At 38.6% G+C, this 11,525-nt stretch overlaps 2 protein-coding genes across 4 annotated transcripts; one reads left to right on the top strand and one right to left on the bottom strand.

Annotated features, from left to right (window-relative positions):
• The first annotated feature begins 64 nt into the window (after positions 1-64).
• On the top strand, positions 65-7,738 carry scarf1 (scavenger receptor class F, member 1). Of its 2 annotated transcripts, none has more exons than XM_039662467.2 (11): positions 65-316; positions 774-832; positions 992-1,093; positions 1,865-2,396; positions 2,479-2,697; positions 3,413-3,541; positions 3,621-3,724; positions 3,820-3,928; positions 4,023-4,147; positions 4,255-4,383; positions 5,477-7,738. In XM_039662467.2, the coding sequence occupies exons 1-11, from the start codon at positions 216-218 to the stop codon at positions 6,547-6,549; spliced, it is 2,682 nt and encodes an 893-aa protein (XP_039518401.2). In that variant the 5' UTR covers positions 65-215; the 3' UTR covers positions 6,550-7,738. The 2 variants fall into 2 exon arrangements, with proteins under 2 accessions (XP_039518401.2, XP_039518409.2); XM_039662475.2 differs by having other exon boundaries at positions 2,479-2,611.
• vtna (vitronectin a) lies at positions 7,386-11,098 on the bottom strand. Of its 2 annotated transcripts, XM_039662501.2 has the most exons (8): positions 10,787-11,098; positions 10,587-10,706; positions 10,118-10,510; positions 9,422-9,561; positions 9,102-9,258; positions 8,520-8,672; positions 7,954-8,436; positions 7,386-7,867 (listed from the first exon to the last, which is right to left on the bottom strand). In XM_039662501.2, the coding sequence occupies exons 1-8, from the start codon at positions 10,872-10,874 to the stop codon at positions 7,746-7,748; spliced, it is 1,656 nt and encodes a 551-aa protein (XP_039518435.2). In that variant the 5' UTR covers positions 10,875-11,098; the 3' UTR covers positions 7,386-7,745. The 2 variants fall into 2 exon arrangements, with proteins under 2 accessions (XP_039518435.2, XP_088977320.1); XM_089121194.1 differs by lacking the exon at positions 10,587-10,706.
• Between the last annotated feature and the right edge of the window lie 427 nt (positions 11,099-11,525).

The raw sequence follows: 11,525 nt of genomic DNA on the forward strand, positions 1-11,525 counted from the left end.
GGGCCTTGATTTTGTCTTTAAACAACCAGAGGCTTATTGAATTAGAGGAAGTTGGCTTTTCTTCCTCAGGAAACTTGCAGAGGAAACAAAGAGAATTGGAGAGCTCATTTTGCTACAGACACTGGACTGGATCTTTTCTATTGCAGAAGTAGAGAACTAGCCTGGACTGGTGCCGTGGTAGGAGAGGGTGTTCGGTTCTGGTCGGTCCAGAGGGGATGGACACCTTTCTGACCTCATTTGGACTGATGCTCATGTGTGTCCAATGCTCAGCTCAGAGACTCTCTCCAACCGGGAAGAATATCTGCCGCAGTATCAGGTACTGGTCCAGAATTCAGTTTTGCTGAAGTATCATTGTCTCATATGTCCTAAAATTTTGTGTCATTGTTCTACATATTGTCCAGTAATAATAGAGAACTATAAAATGAAAGTGAATCACATTGACAAGACAGTTTGATAGTTTCAATGTAAAATGTTTGATCAAATAAAAAATCATAAATATTGGGACATTTTTAGATCATTTTGAGAGACTGATATTTCTTCTGAAACTCTAGGGAAAAAAATCTGAGATGTCTTCAAATTCTTTCAATTAAATCTCAAACTGTTTAAGAGAAACAGTGGAGTTCTTATTTGTGATTTATAAGAAGTTTCTTATGTTATGGACCCAATTTTTATTTTTCTCCCTTTCCTACTTGTAATGTTTTCCCTATTTATTAGGTCAGTAGGCTAGATTCAATCCATCAGAATATAAAATGTCTGCTATATTTTCTAAACAGGGATTCTTCTCCCACATGTTGTCCTGGATGGGGCCAAAATGGTGATGAATGCACTGTCCGTGAGTATTGATACCATCTGTAGATAAATATAAATTTAATATAAAATGGATTAAATTGTTGTTTTATTGATGACACACCAGACCAGTTTCCTGTGGGCCTGTAGATGTCAGCAGTTTTGTGAAGTTTTGTCTGTAAAGTTTCCCTTTTTGTTTTCTCAGCTCTCTGTGAGGGGGAAAGAGCCTGTCTGCAGGACGAAGTGTGTGTTTACCCTGGACTTTGTCGATGTAAACCTGGATTTTACGGGTATCAGTGCAAAGCCCGTAAGTAGCCTAATATCATCACACTAGGTTTCTGTTTTCAAGACTACCTTTGTACAGCTGTGGCCTTTAGGTTAGAGATTTACAAACTAGCAAGAATGCCTGATACAAGTGTGATTCTGCTTCAAGATTGAGTCAACTAACCTACTTAATATCGAGTTACCTAGATTTTAGACACAATATTGCCAGTTAGGCTACTTTGTTTTCCCTCCGTCAACTATAGTTCTATAGCAGAATCAAGCTGTTTCCAAACAGTATGGAGACAACAACGCAGCATTTTTCGCAACTCTGAATCAAATGCTTCGCAAAATGATTCACTGTTTAGAGGCACGCGAAACAAACAGGCTGTCGGCACCTGCTGCTCAACACTATAAATGCAACGGAAACTTAGCATAAACATGTATGGCACTTAAAAAGCAATTTATATTTTCTTTGAATTAAAAGTATAATGTATTAAATCTACATAATACCATTAAATATACATTTTCTGTTTCGTGACGTTCGTTTGTTGCCACCATGGTGTGTAGCTAATATGTAATTGATGATTTCAAATTCAAGGACAGCAACTGTTCTATAAAAATGATTTCTGACAAAACAAAACCGAATATATGTATGTATGTATATATATATATATATATATATATATATATATATATATATATATATATATATATTATTTTTTTTTTTTTTCATAATATTAATATTATTTTCTATTGTTTTCATTGTAGTGCGATTCTAGTTATTGTACGGATCTGAATTCGTATGTCTCCGCAGGTTGTCCTCATGAATTTTGGGGGGCGGATTGTCGTGAGCTTTGCCCCTGTCACCCTCATGGGCTCTGTGACCCAGTTACGGGTGAGTGCTCGTGCCTGTCTAACCGCTGGGGCAACCTGTGCCAAAACAGCTGCAAATGTGGACGTCATGGGAAATGTGACCCTGTCTACGGCAACTGCCACTGTGAGGAGGGCTGGTGGACGTCCACTTGCTCCAAAGCCTGTCAGTGCAACGCCGCAACATCCACCTGTGACCAAGCCACGGGCCGCTGCTTGTGTAATGAGGGCTACTGGGGCCAAAAGTGCAGCCTGCAATGCAACTGTTTTGTGTCCCCCTGCCTGCAGCGCACAGGGGCCTGTCAGTGCATTCGTGGCTGGTGGGGTCCGTCCTGTGACCGCCGTTGTAATTGTAATCTCAGCCATTCCGACTGTGACCTGCAAACTGGCACCTGTTTGTGCTACCCGGGTTACAAAGGCTCTGTCTGCAATGAACCTTGTGAGAGTGGAAAGTACGGCAGAGGCTGTAAGGAGAGGTGAGTGAAAAGGGCAGGATTAAAAACATAACATGAATTTTTGGTTCATCCATGATTTCTGTTCTCCTTTCTGTGTGTGTAGCTGTGGACACTGTGAAGGAGGCAGGTCTTGCTCTAAACAGGACGGCCTGTGTGATGCCTGTGCACCAGGGTGGAATGGCACTCGCTGTGACCAGAGCTGTCCTGCAGGTTATTATGGCCATCGCTGCCAAGAGGTTTGTGCGCATTGCAGAAATATGGACCCATGTGACCCGGAAACTGGAGCATGCTTACACTGTGATACTGGGTGGACTGGACCAAGGTACAGATCTGTTGGGATTCAGCTCTGAAAAGAACATCCTATTGTCTTATTTACTATATGGCAAACTACAGTGGCCTAAAAAGGAATTCACTTAATCACATTAGATGATAAACCTTATCGTAGAAATATCTAGTTTGTTCATGAATCTCTAGATGACCTGGCTGATAGGTCCTTACGTGACTAGTGTAGCCTGAATCACAAACGACTCTTATGAGTTAGTTATTTTTTAGTGAATCAGAAACATCATACAGTGTGGCCTGTGTAGTTTGATTCACAAACAAATGACTCCTAATGAGCTGTTTCTTGAATCAACAACATACAGCACAACCAGTGTCCCATTCACAAATAAAGGACTCTTAATAAGCCAGTCTATTTAATAGTTGAAAAAGAAGAGGTATAGGTCACTGCAGGACATAATTTACACCAATAGATTTCTTTCCTATGTAAATAAACTTGATGTAACAAAATACCTAAATTAATATGAATTTTATCAAATGAAAGTGGAAATGAGAAATCTGGCGATACCCTCAATTTAAAGCCTAACAAGCATTATATCTACAGCAATGAAATTCATTTTAAGTGTGGCTTAAATGTCCAAACACTTTTTTGGGCAGGCCACTGTACACATTTATTTTTCTAGCTATCTTAGATTTTGACACGGGGTAGATTTTATATCTTCTAGTTGACTTTATTTTGGGCTTCTCCCTCTCTGCAGATGTGACAAACCCTGCACAAATGGTACTTACGGAGATGGCTGCCACTTCCTGTGTAAAACCTGCTATCATGGCCACTGTGACCATGTGACAGGAAGTTGCATTTGTCTTCCTGGTTTCCAGGGTGAGAGGTGAGGGTACAGTGGTATTTATAGGTTGTTTTTAACTTAAAAATAAGGTATAAGGTCTCTCACTGTTAAATCTCTGTAGCTGTAACAGCTCATGTCCTCTTAACCTCTATGGCGTCAACTGCTCCTCAACATGTGACTGTGGGAATCATGCCTGCCATCCAGCCACAGGAGCTTGCCCAAATAGTATGTACAGACACTACAGTTTGGTTTTCACTGCTGGTATCCACATCCCCTTTATTCATTTTGTGTGTGTGTGTGTGTGTGTGTTTGTCTGCTAGGTAGCAGAGCAGGTCTCATAGCAGGGCTTTTGATTCCTCTGTGCATTTTAATACTCGCCTTGTTGTTTTGCTGCTGCTGTTGCGGCAGGCCTGTCGAAGGGAAGGAAGGGTATGAATTTGTTATCTGGCAGCTGATATAATACAAAAAATGTCTTTTAATTTTGTAAACAATAAGAAAATCGTCTGCTAAATCTGTCCTTCAGAGTGGCGGTTGGGGATGTGAGCCCTACAGTCCGCATGAAGCACCATGTTTACACTGTGTTGGCCAACATGGGTGCAGCTATGCCATGCATTACTCTTTGGTCATCTGGTTTACCCAGGGTTACAGGTAATGCATCTATTTTCATTTGCAGCTGTCACTGAAAAACATATGCAAGCGAGTTTGTGTTTTGGCTTGCGTAAGTGGACTTATAATGTTCTCCACTGTGTCTTCAGTCTCTCATCATGATCCCGAGCTCACATTTAACCACAGCTTCATTGACCAGCCATCATCCGGCTGGGTGACTGATTCATTTGAAACTGATGATGAAGGAGAGGCCATTTACTGTGAACCGCCCAGGGAAGGTAGTTATATTTCTAGTCTCAATGTCCTTTTTACTCTAGTTACTCTATTTTTTTTTAGCTGTTATTGTGAGCTCCCATAAGACAATCCCTAAATGAGATCTCTTTAATAAATCAATTATATTTAATAATATTTTAATATTTTGTTGTTATATCAAATTTCAAAAGTGCATATTAGATTATAAATATTAAAAGAACACTTAAATCTATGCAATGTAACCTATATTTATACACCATTCATACATAGTTTTTTAAGACTGTTCTTTTAAAATAAAAATATAGTAAAAAACAGTAACATTTTGGAACATTATTACATTTTTAAAATAATGTTTTACTATTTTATTTGTTTTAAAATGTAATTTTATTCCTGTGATGCAAAGCTGAATTTCAGATCCTTCAGAAATCATTATAATATGATGGTTTTGTGCTGAAGAAACATTTCTTATTATTATCGATGTTATGACGCTTAATTTGTTTATGTTAATGTTAACATTTATTTGAAACAGAAATATTTTGTAACTGTATAAATGTTTGTCACGTTTAATCAATTTTATGTATCCTTGCTGAACGAAAGTACTAATTTCATCCTTTTAAAATAACTCTTAGATTCCCCAAATTCATAAATCATTATTTTAGAATTCGCAAAAATTGCATTTATTCCACCTCTGACTGTTCACACTAAAGCCACATTGCAAAAAAGTAATATTTAGCATATAATATTTGTTTTAAAAAATCAGATGTGTCACTAGCTATGTTTCTATCCACCTATTTTTAAGCACATTTGGGAGATTGCTAAAAAAACTGCTCCTATTGCAGCAACTTCCACTTTTATTTGTGATATTTAGTGCTAGTTTATCAGAAAGTGACGATTTTGTTCTCTTCGACTCATTGGATGGAAACTCTGCTTTACTCGCAAATGTTTTAATGCAAAAATCCAATTTAGCGCTAATTTAAGTTAAATTTGTAACTTTGGATGTAACCACAGCTATTGTGAGGGAAAAAACTCAGATTTGCGCCATAATCAACTGTAATGTGAAAGTATGTAAGAGCTACTTCTGAGCAATATACTGATTCATGTTTACACGCTCTCTCCCAGATGTTCTTACAGTGGCCGGTGGAGAGCTTCAGGAGCTGAACTCAAAGTGTAACTTCTTCCCTGACCCATCAACCTTCAGCAGCGAGGACATGTCACAAGATTTTGGTATCCCTCGTACCTCCAGCATAGCCAAATCCAAACGCCCTTCAGTGTCTTTTGCAGAGGGCACAAAGTTCACCTCTAAAGAGCGCCGTAGCTCGACCCAAGATCTGCCAGGAACTACTCGGAAACCCAAAGCCTGGGGTGTGCTGATGATCTCTGCTCTGCAAGGAGGACAGGGAAACCATAGTGAGATAGAAACAGAAAAAGAAGAAAAAAACAATGAGGAGAGCATCTCCTCTGAGGAACAAGCAGCTGCCTCTGAAACATCACAATCTGACTCGGCAAGATATAATTCTGGCCCGCTCAGGACTCACCTCACTGTGCCCGGTGGGAGACGACGCACACTTTCCAATACCAGGAAGAACACCCAGCCATCTGATGGCTGCCATTCAGATGCAGATTCAGAGAAGTTAACAACTGTTTATGTGACTGTAGGCAAGACCCAAAAGATGGCTAAGCAAGAGCCACCTTCAGAAGGGCCCGTTCAAGCGATGCTGCGCAGACTAGGCAGCCTGCAGAGACAAAAAGAGGAGGCTGCCCTGCCCAAAGGCAGGGGGCAGGCGATTGCCAAGCCCCCGCGGAAGAAACTGGGAGCACGGGCCAGTGCGTGGGAGCAAACTTCTGGGTCCGGCCAATCAGAGGTGGTCATGAGGAAGCCTAGTCGCAGGCAACACAGCTCCCTCAGCTCTCCCTGCACAGTAGGGGCAACAGACTTTCCTCAGGAGAACAGCACCCCGAAGAGGCCCTTGTCCTCTGTTTTAAAAAGTGTCCCAGAGAGCGAAACCCTCCATAGTTTAGAGGTGGAGCAAGACACTGAAGTAGATTGTGAGACAGACGCTCTGACAGAGCACGCTTATGAGACTGTGGCTCCGTCTGATGGGGTCACCTCTTCAGAGATTATTATTAATGAAACCGTTATGGACCAAGCAGAAAATGAGCCATGTTATGAGAATGTTTATGTAAAGCATTAATAATATTCCTGAATCTTAAAGTTACTGATTTAAAGGGCAATTTTTCTGTAAGTTTGGCATAAACTGTATAAACATATCTACATCGAAAATTTTGTTTGTTGATATGATTTCATGCTCCCTTTATAACCCATAAGTAACTGTTTACATTCACAGACTTTCAAATACTTGGTCAATAAATTTCGATCAAAAGACCGACTTTGGAAAGTAAAGACTTTTACATTGTTACAAACATTCAATTCTACTACTTCAAAAACATAAAAAAAAAATCGTACAGACACCAAACATATGAATGGTAGTGTAAATTGGTCCTGGGCCAAGATATGAACCCTACAGCAATTATGCATGAAATAACTTTCATAACAATGTAGAAAAAATATTATTGGCTTGCGTCTTGGATCTCCTCGAGCGTTTTATCTAAAGGCCATGTAAGTGTGTATTTACATATCTTGGTTTTTGGCATCTCTTTCTCTATGCGAGATACATAAAGATTAGTCTTTACACGCATCACTACTGCACAGTTGTTCTTGGCAGAATGACACTGATTAGTTGTAATATGGGGTTATGTAGATAAATTCAATTTGCTTGATATTGGCAGTACTCAATCTTTGGATAGAGAAAGAAACCACAATAATCTGATGAAATGTGCCAAAACACTTTCTGGAAATTTGAATGATATTGATAGTTGGCAGCAAAAATGACTAGAAACATCCTTTTATTGCGCTGGAGAAGCTAAACCTAGACCTTTTTAAAGAGATTTCTGTTCATATTTGTTTTCCGAGAGGACTTTCTTAGGCACAAGCTGATGAAATGCATTACAAAGAAATAATGACTTAATATTTTTAGGTCAAAAAACATTGTTTATTGAAAGATTGCACAACTGTCCCTAAGTTGTGAAGCTCATGAGAACTTCAGACTTTAAATTCCTCTCATGCAATTGCTTTTATCATTCAATTCATATATCTGTTTATTTGAAATGTTATCTTTTAGACTAAAAACTGCATGGTGTCCACTGAGCTTAATCAATCACACCACAATCAGGAATATTTATGAATGATGTCAATCCATTGTGTAGAAATCTGTGGAGAGATTCTATAAGGCCTTACATATCACCCTTATTTTTGACCTCACAAATGCAGCTTATTTTTTTATACCTGTATGATAAATACTATTAAATGGCAGTTTGTTTACAGTTGGACTCATCTCTTTTCTGCTCCTGACGTGTCTTTGCAGCCAAGCCAGTATTTTCCAATAGGTCTTGGGTAGGGAGGGTTTGCATAGTCAACCCGCTTCGTTCGGAGATTCACTCTGTAGTACATATCTGTAAAGAAATTGTTTTGCATACTTATATAATATAATATAAATATACTGTAGGCTTATATATTACTATCATTTAAATTTCAGTACCTCCTTTGAAGAAGTAGACACTCTGTAAGGGCTGACGCCTTTGCAGCATGTCATGGACAATGTCTTCCGAAGGTTTGTACCTGTAGTCAGAATCGTAGTCATTTTGTCTATAATAATAGTCTCTGCGTCTGTCCTGATCTTGCCGTCTGTCCTGATCTTGCCACCTGTCCTGCCCAAACCTCTCAGCATACTCATGTCCAATGCTGATGCCCCTCTCAGCCATAGTTTCCCAGTATGGTGACCTATTCTGCCTGCGCCTGGAGCCCCACTGCTGCCCATAGCGTTGTCCCCACTGCTGACCCCACTCCTGCCCATAGCGTTGGCCCCACTGCTGGTCCCAATCCTGCCGATTTCTGTCCTGACGGCTTCTGTTGGGCCATCTCGGAGTGACGTAGAGTCTGCCGGCTAGCACAGCATCCACGGGTGATTTGATCCCAATCCAGTCTTTGTTGATGAAGTGATGGCCACCGTGATGACTTTGGGCTGGAAAAAAAGCAATTAAAATTTGTGTTATGAAAGCTTTCCCAGGTGCATAATATTGATAGCTTGGCCTAAAAAAGTATTACCTCCACCAAAGAGCTGGTTGAAGTGCTCAACCCATCGGTCGTAGTAAATATCAGTGTATCTGCTGAAGAGTGCTGAGGGAGATCTCAATGACATCTGAATGCACTCCTTATGGGATGGCTGGTGCTTGAACTCATACTGGTAATACTGGTCTCCTAGAAATAAGAAACATATACTTTGTTTAGTAAAGATTAATGAAAGATAATTACATTTAAAACGATTAATCGTGATTAATCGCATCCAAAATAAAAGTTTGTGTGTACATAATATATGTGGGTGCACTGTGTGTAATTATTTTGTGTATATATATACTGTATATATATATATATATATATATATATATATATAAATACACACACACATGCATCTATATTTAAGAAAAAAATATAAATGATATATAAATCTATATACAGTATATACATGAAAATATTTCTTAAATGTATACAATCATGTGTGTGTATTTATATATATATAAAATAATAATACACAGTGCACCCACATATATTATGTACACACAAACTTTTATTTTGGATGTGATTAATCGCGATTAATCGTTTGACAGGCCTAATATATATAGGTCTGACCTTTAAAAAAATTAACTTTCTCTTTGCCATGATGGCTGTGAGCAGGAATGGCAAAGGCAGCATCGAGATGGTCTGGTATCTTCTCAAATCCCACAGATATGTCCCGTGGGAAGTCTTCATCTAGCACTCCATCATCAAACCTCCAGTATTTATTGCCCTGGGAATAATTTAATAAAATATTGTCTTTTTCAATCACGCATTAAACGGATTAAATAACTTTGATTAAAGAAATTTGAATTGGGACTATTTAGACTACTTTATTGTAAACACAAATAAACTTTTCACACTGTATACACTAAATAATGTGAGGTCATTCATACTTTGAAAATGTATGTCTTTCCTTGGCAGTTTATGCGAGTGAAGGCAGCATCTATTGGACCTTTTATTCCCCAGATGTCTTCAATGAGCTTTGGGTACCCCGGTAATACTGATTTCTCATCAAGCTCAAAAAAATATAGTCCTGGTGACAAACATATCACATTTTTAATAAAACAAGTGTGTAAAAGAGAATAAATGAATATACGAAGAAGAACAAATATTGAACCATCATAAGAGTTTAATTACAGAACTACAGCAAAACTTTTTGTTTTATTATCTTTATTTTTTGTCTTTTATTTTCCTTTTACCTAATTTTTTAAAATTAATTTATATATATTTTCAAAAAATATCTACCTGTAGTAAATATAATTGTATGTTCATTTTATATTAGTGTTGCCACGGAGTAATGGACAAAGGTGTAATGAACAGAAACAGTCTAATAAATTCAACAGGGAATGAACAAACACAACCACGTACAATGAAACATAGCACACTGAAGGCTTAAATACACAGAGGACTATTGACTATAACAGAACCGGCATTGAGCTAATTAATAACCAAGGAAACTAACTATAGGAACTCAGGTAGGTAAAACAAAAAAACCCCCAAAAAACTGACTACGTTACAACGGTAAAAAATGTAAAGTCATTTTGTATTTGTATTTGTTGCATTTTCGTTCTTTGCGGTGAGCCACTTACCTCTGAATGCATATATAGAGCTGTTTTTGAGCTGCATGAAGGAGTCGAAGGGTCTGCCACTGCAGACCTCAGCGTCAGGGTCTTTGGCTTTTGTTGGTGTGAGATCAGCAGTTGAGGTTGTTCGTGCAGTTGTTGTTGGGGTCTTGATGGTGGAGGGTAATAGAGGGTGATGTGTAGTTGGAGTGGCAGCAGTGGAAATCACTGGTGATGGGTTATCATCTAACGTTGAATCCGGGACTTGATAAGTTGGTGTTAATAGGCTGAATCTATCAGCAAAGGTTGCTGGAGAAGGGTTTGAGATTCTTTGCTGTGATCTGGATCTGATTGGTACCCCTGTGCTATTTGTCTCCTCGTAATCATCCTCAGGGTAAGAAGGAAAGGTGTCTCCACGGGCTGCAACAAGAAAAGTTTCTCATGCATCTGTTTTAATCATTGCATTACACATGTTTATGAAATATGGTAAACTTACTCCTAATACGACAAAAGGACTCATAGTCTGTGCAACAGCTCTTGTAGTATGTGCACATAGAGTCACACTGGCAGTTCTTGGTGGCGTCAAACCCATTTTCACAGCGCTCAATACACGACTCTGACAGGAAGAAGAGCACATTTCCAACATAGCACCAACAATATACATCAAATCGTTATAAAAAGTAAAAGCGTTCTCACCTTGCTCAGCCGCATATGTAAAGAAAAACAATCCTAGCAGCAAAAGAAGCCTCATCCTGGTGTCTAGTGACCGAAGAACTGAGACCATCAGGACCAAAGAGAAATCAGTGGATCAATAGATTCAGAGGTCACTCACCCTCTTTTGTTTGCTTATTTTTTGCAATATGTTTTCGTCTTTGTTCAAATGAAATCATTAAAACCAGACAGGGATTGTTTTGCTTTCTACTAACAAAGCTGTTTTATGAGGACTACTTTATGTAACATTTCTTTAACTTGAATAATATTAACGTTAATAAATCCGGTCATAGTAAATGACTTTGAATGTTTTTGTGGATTACATTATTTTGAGTGATCCATTTAAAGGTATGACAAAAAAACAAGTAATGATTGTTTACAACTTTCTAGTCTGTTTCTAGTCAGAGTCCACCATGACATACTTTCCTAGACTAATGTGGGAATGCATATAGGGACAAATAACCCTGTTGACTTCTGTGAAAAGTGAATGATTAATAGGTCCATTGGACGCAGGTTACCATTTTGTAACCTGTCTGTCAACATCTACACACAGACATAACCTTGCACAACTGCTTACAAACATGATATTTTCATTTTCTATTATGTTTTATGTGGTTACTAATGTGTTCTTGGTGTTTAAGTGTGTTGTTGTGCAGTTTCAAAGGTGTTTTGTGTGGTTTCTAATGATTTCCGAATGTGGGGTTTACCCTTACCTACATGCACT

The sequence above is a fragment of the Pimephales promelas genome, chromosome 16 (assembly GCF_988280905.1).
Source record: "Pimephales promelas chromosome 16, fPimPro1.hap1.1, whole genome shotgun sequence".
Taxonomy (NCBI): Eukaryota; Metazoa; Chordata; class Actinopteri; order Cypriniformes; family Leuciscidae; genus Pimephales; species Pimephales promelas.

Excerpts from the sequence above, each read along its gene's own strand:
- scarf1 (XM_039662467.2), top strand. The coding sequence starts at position 216 with ATGGACACCTTTCTGACCTCATTTGGACTGATGCTCATGTGTGTCCAA. Across the intron at positions 833-991 it reads TGGTGATGAATGCACTGTCC|CTCTCTGTGAGGGGGAAAGA; the intron begins GTGAGTATTGAT and ends TTGTTTTCTCAG. Across the intron at positions 4,384-5,476 it reads CTGTGAACCGCCCAGGGAAG|ATGTTCTTACAGTGGCCGGT; the intron begins GTAGTTATATTT and ends GCTCTCTCCCAG.
- vtna (XM_039662501.2), bottom strand. The coding sequence starts at position 10,874 with ATGGTCTCAGTTCTTCGGTCACTAGACACCAGGATGAGGCTTCTTTTG. Across the intron at positions 10,511-10,586 it reads GTCCTTTTGTCGTATTAGGA|CCCGTGGAGACACCTTTCCT; the intron begins GTAAGTTTACCA and ends TTCTTGTTGCAG. Across the intron at positions 9,259-9,421 it reads GAAAGACATACATTTTCAAA|GGCAATAAATACTGGAGGTT; the intron begins GTATGAATGACC and ends AATTATTCCCAG.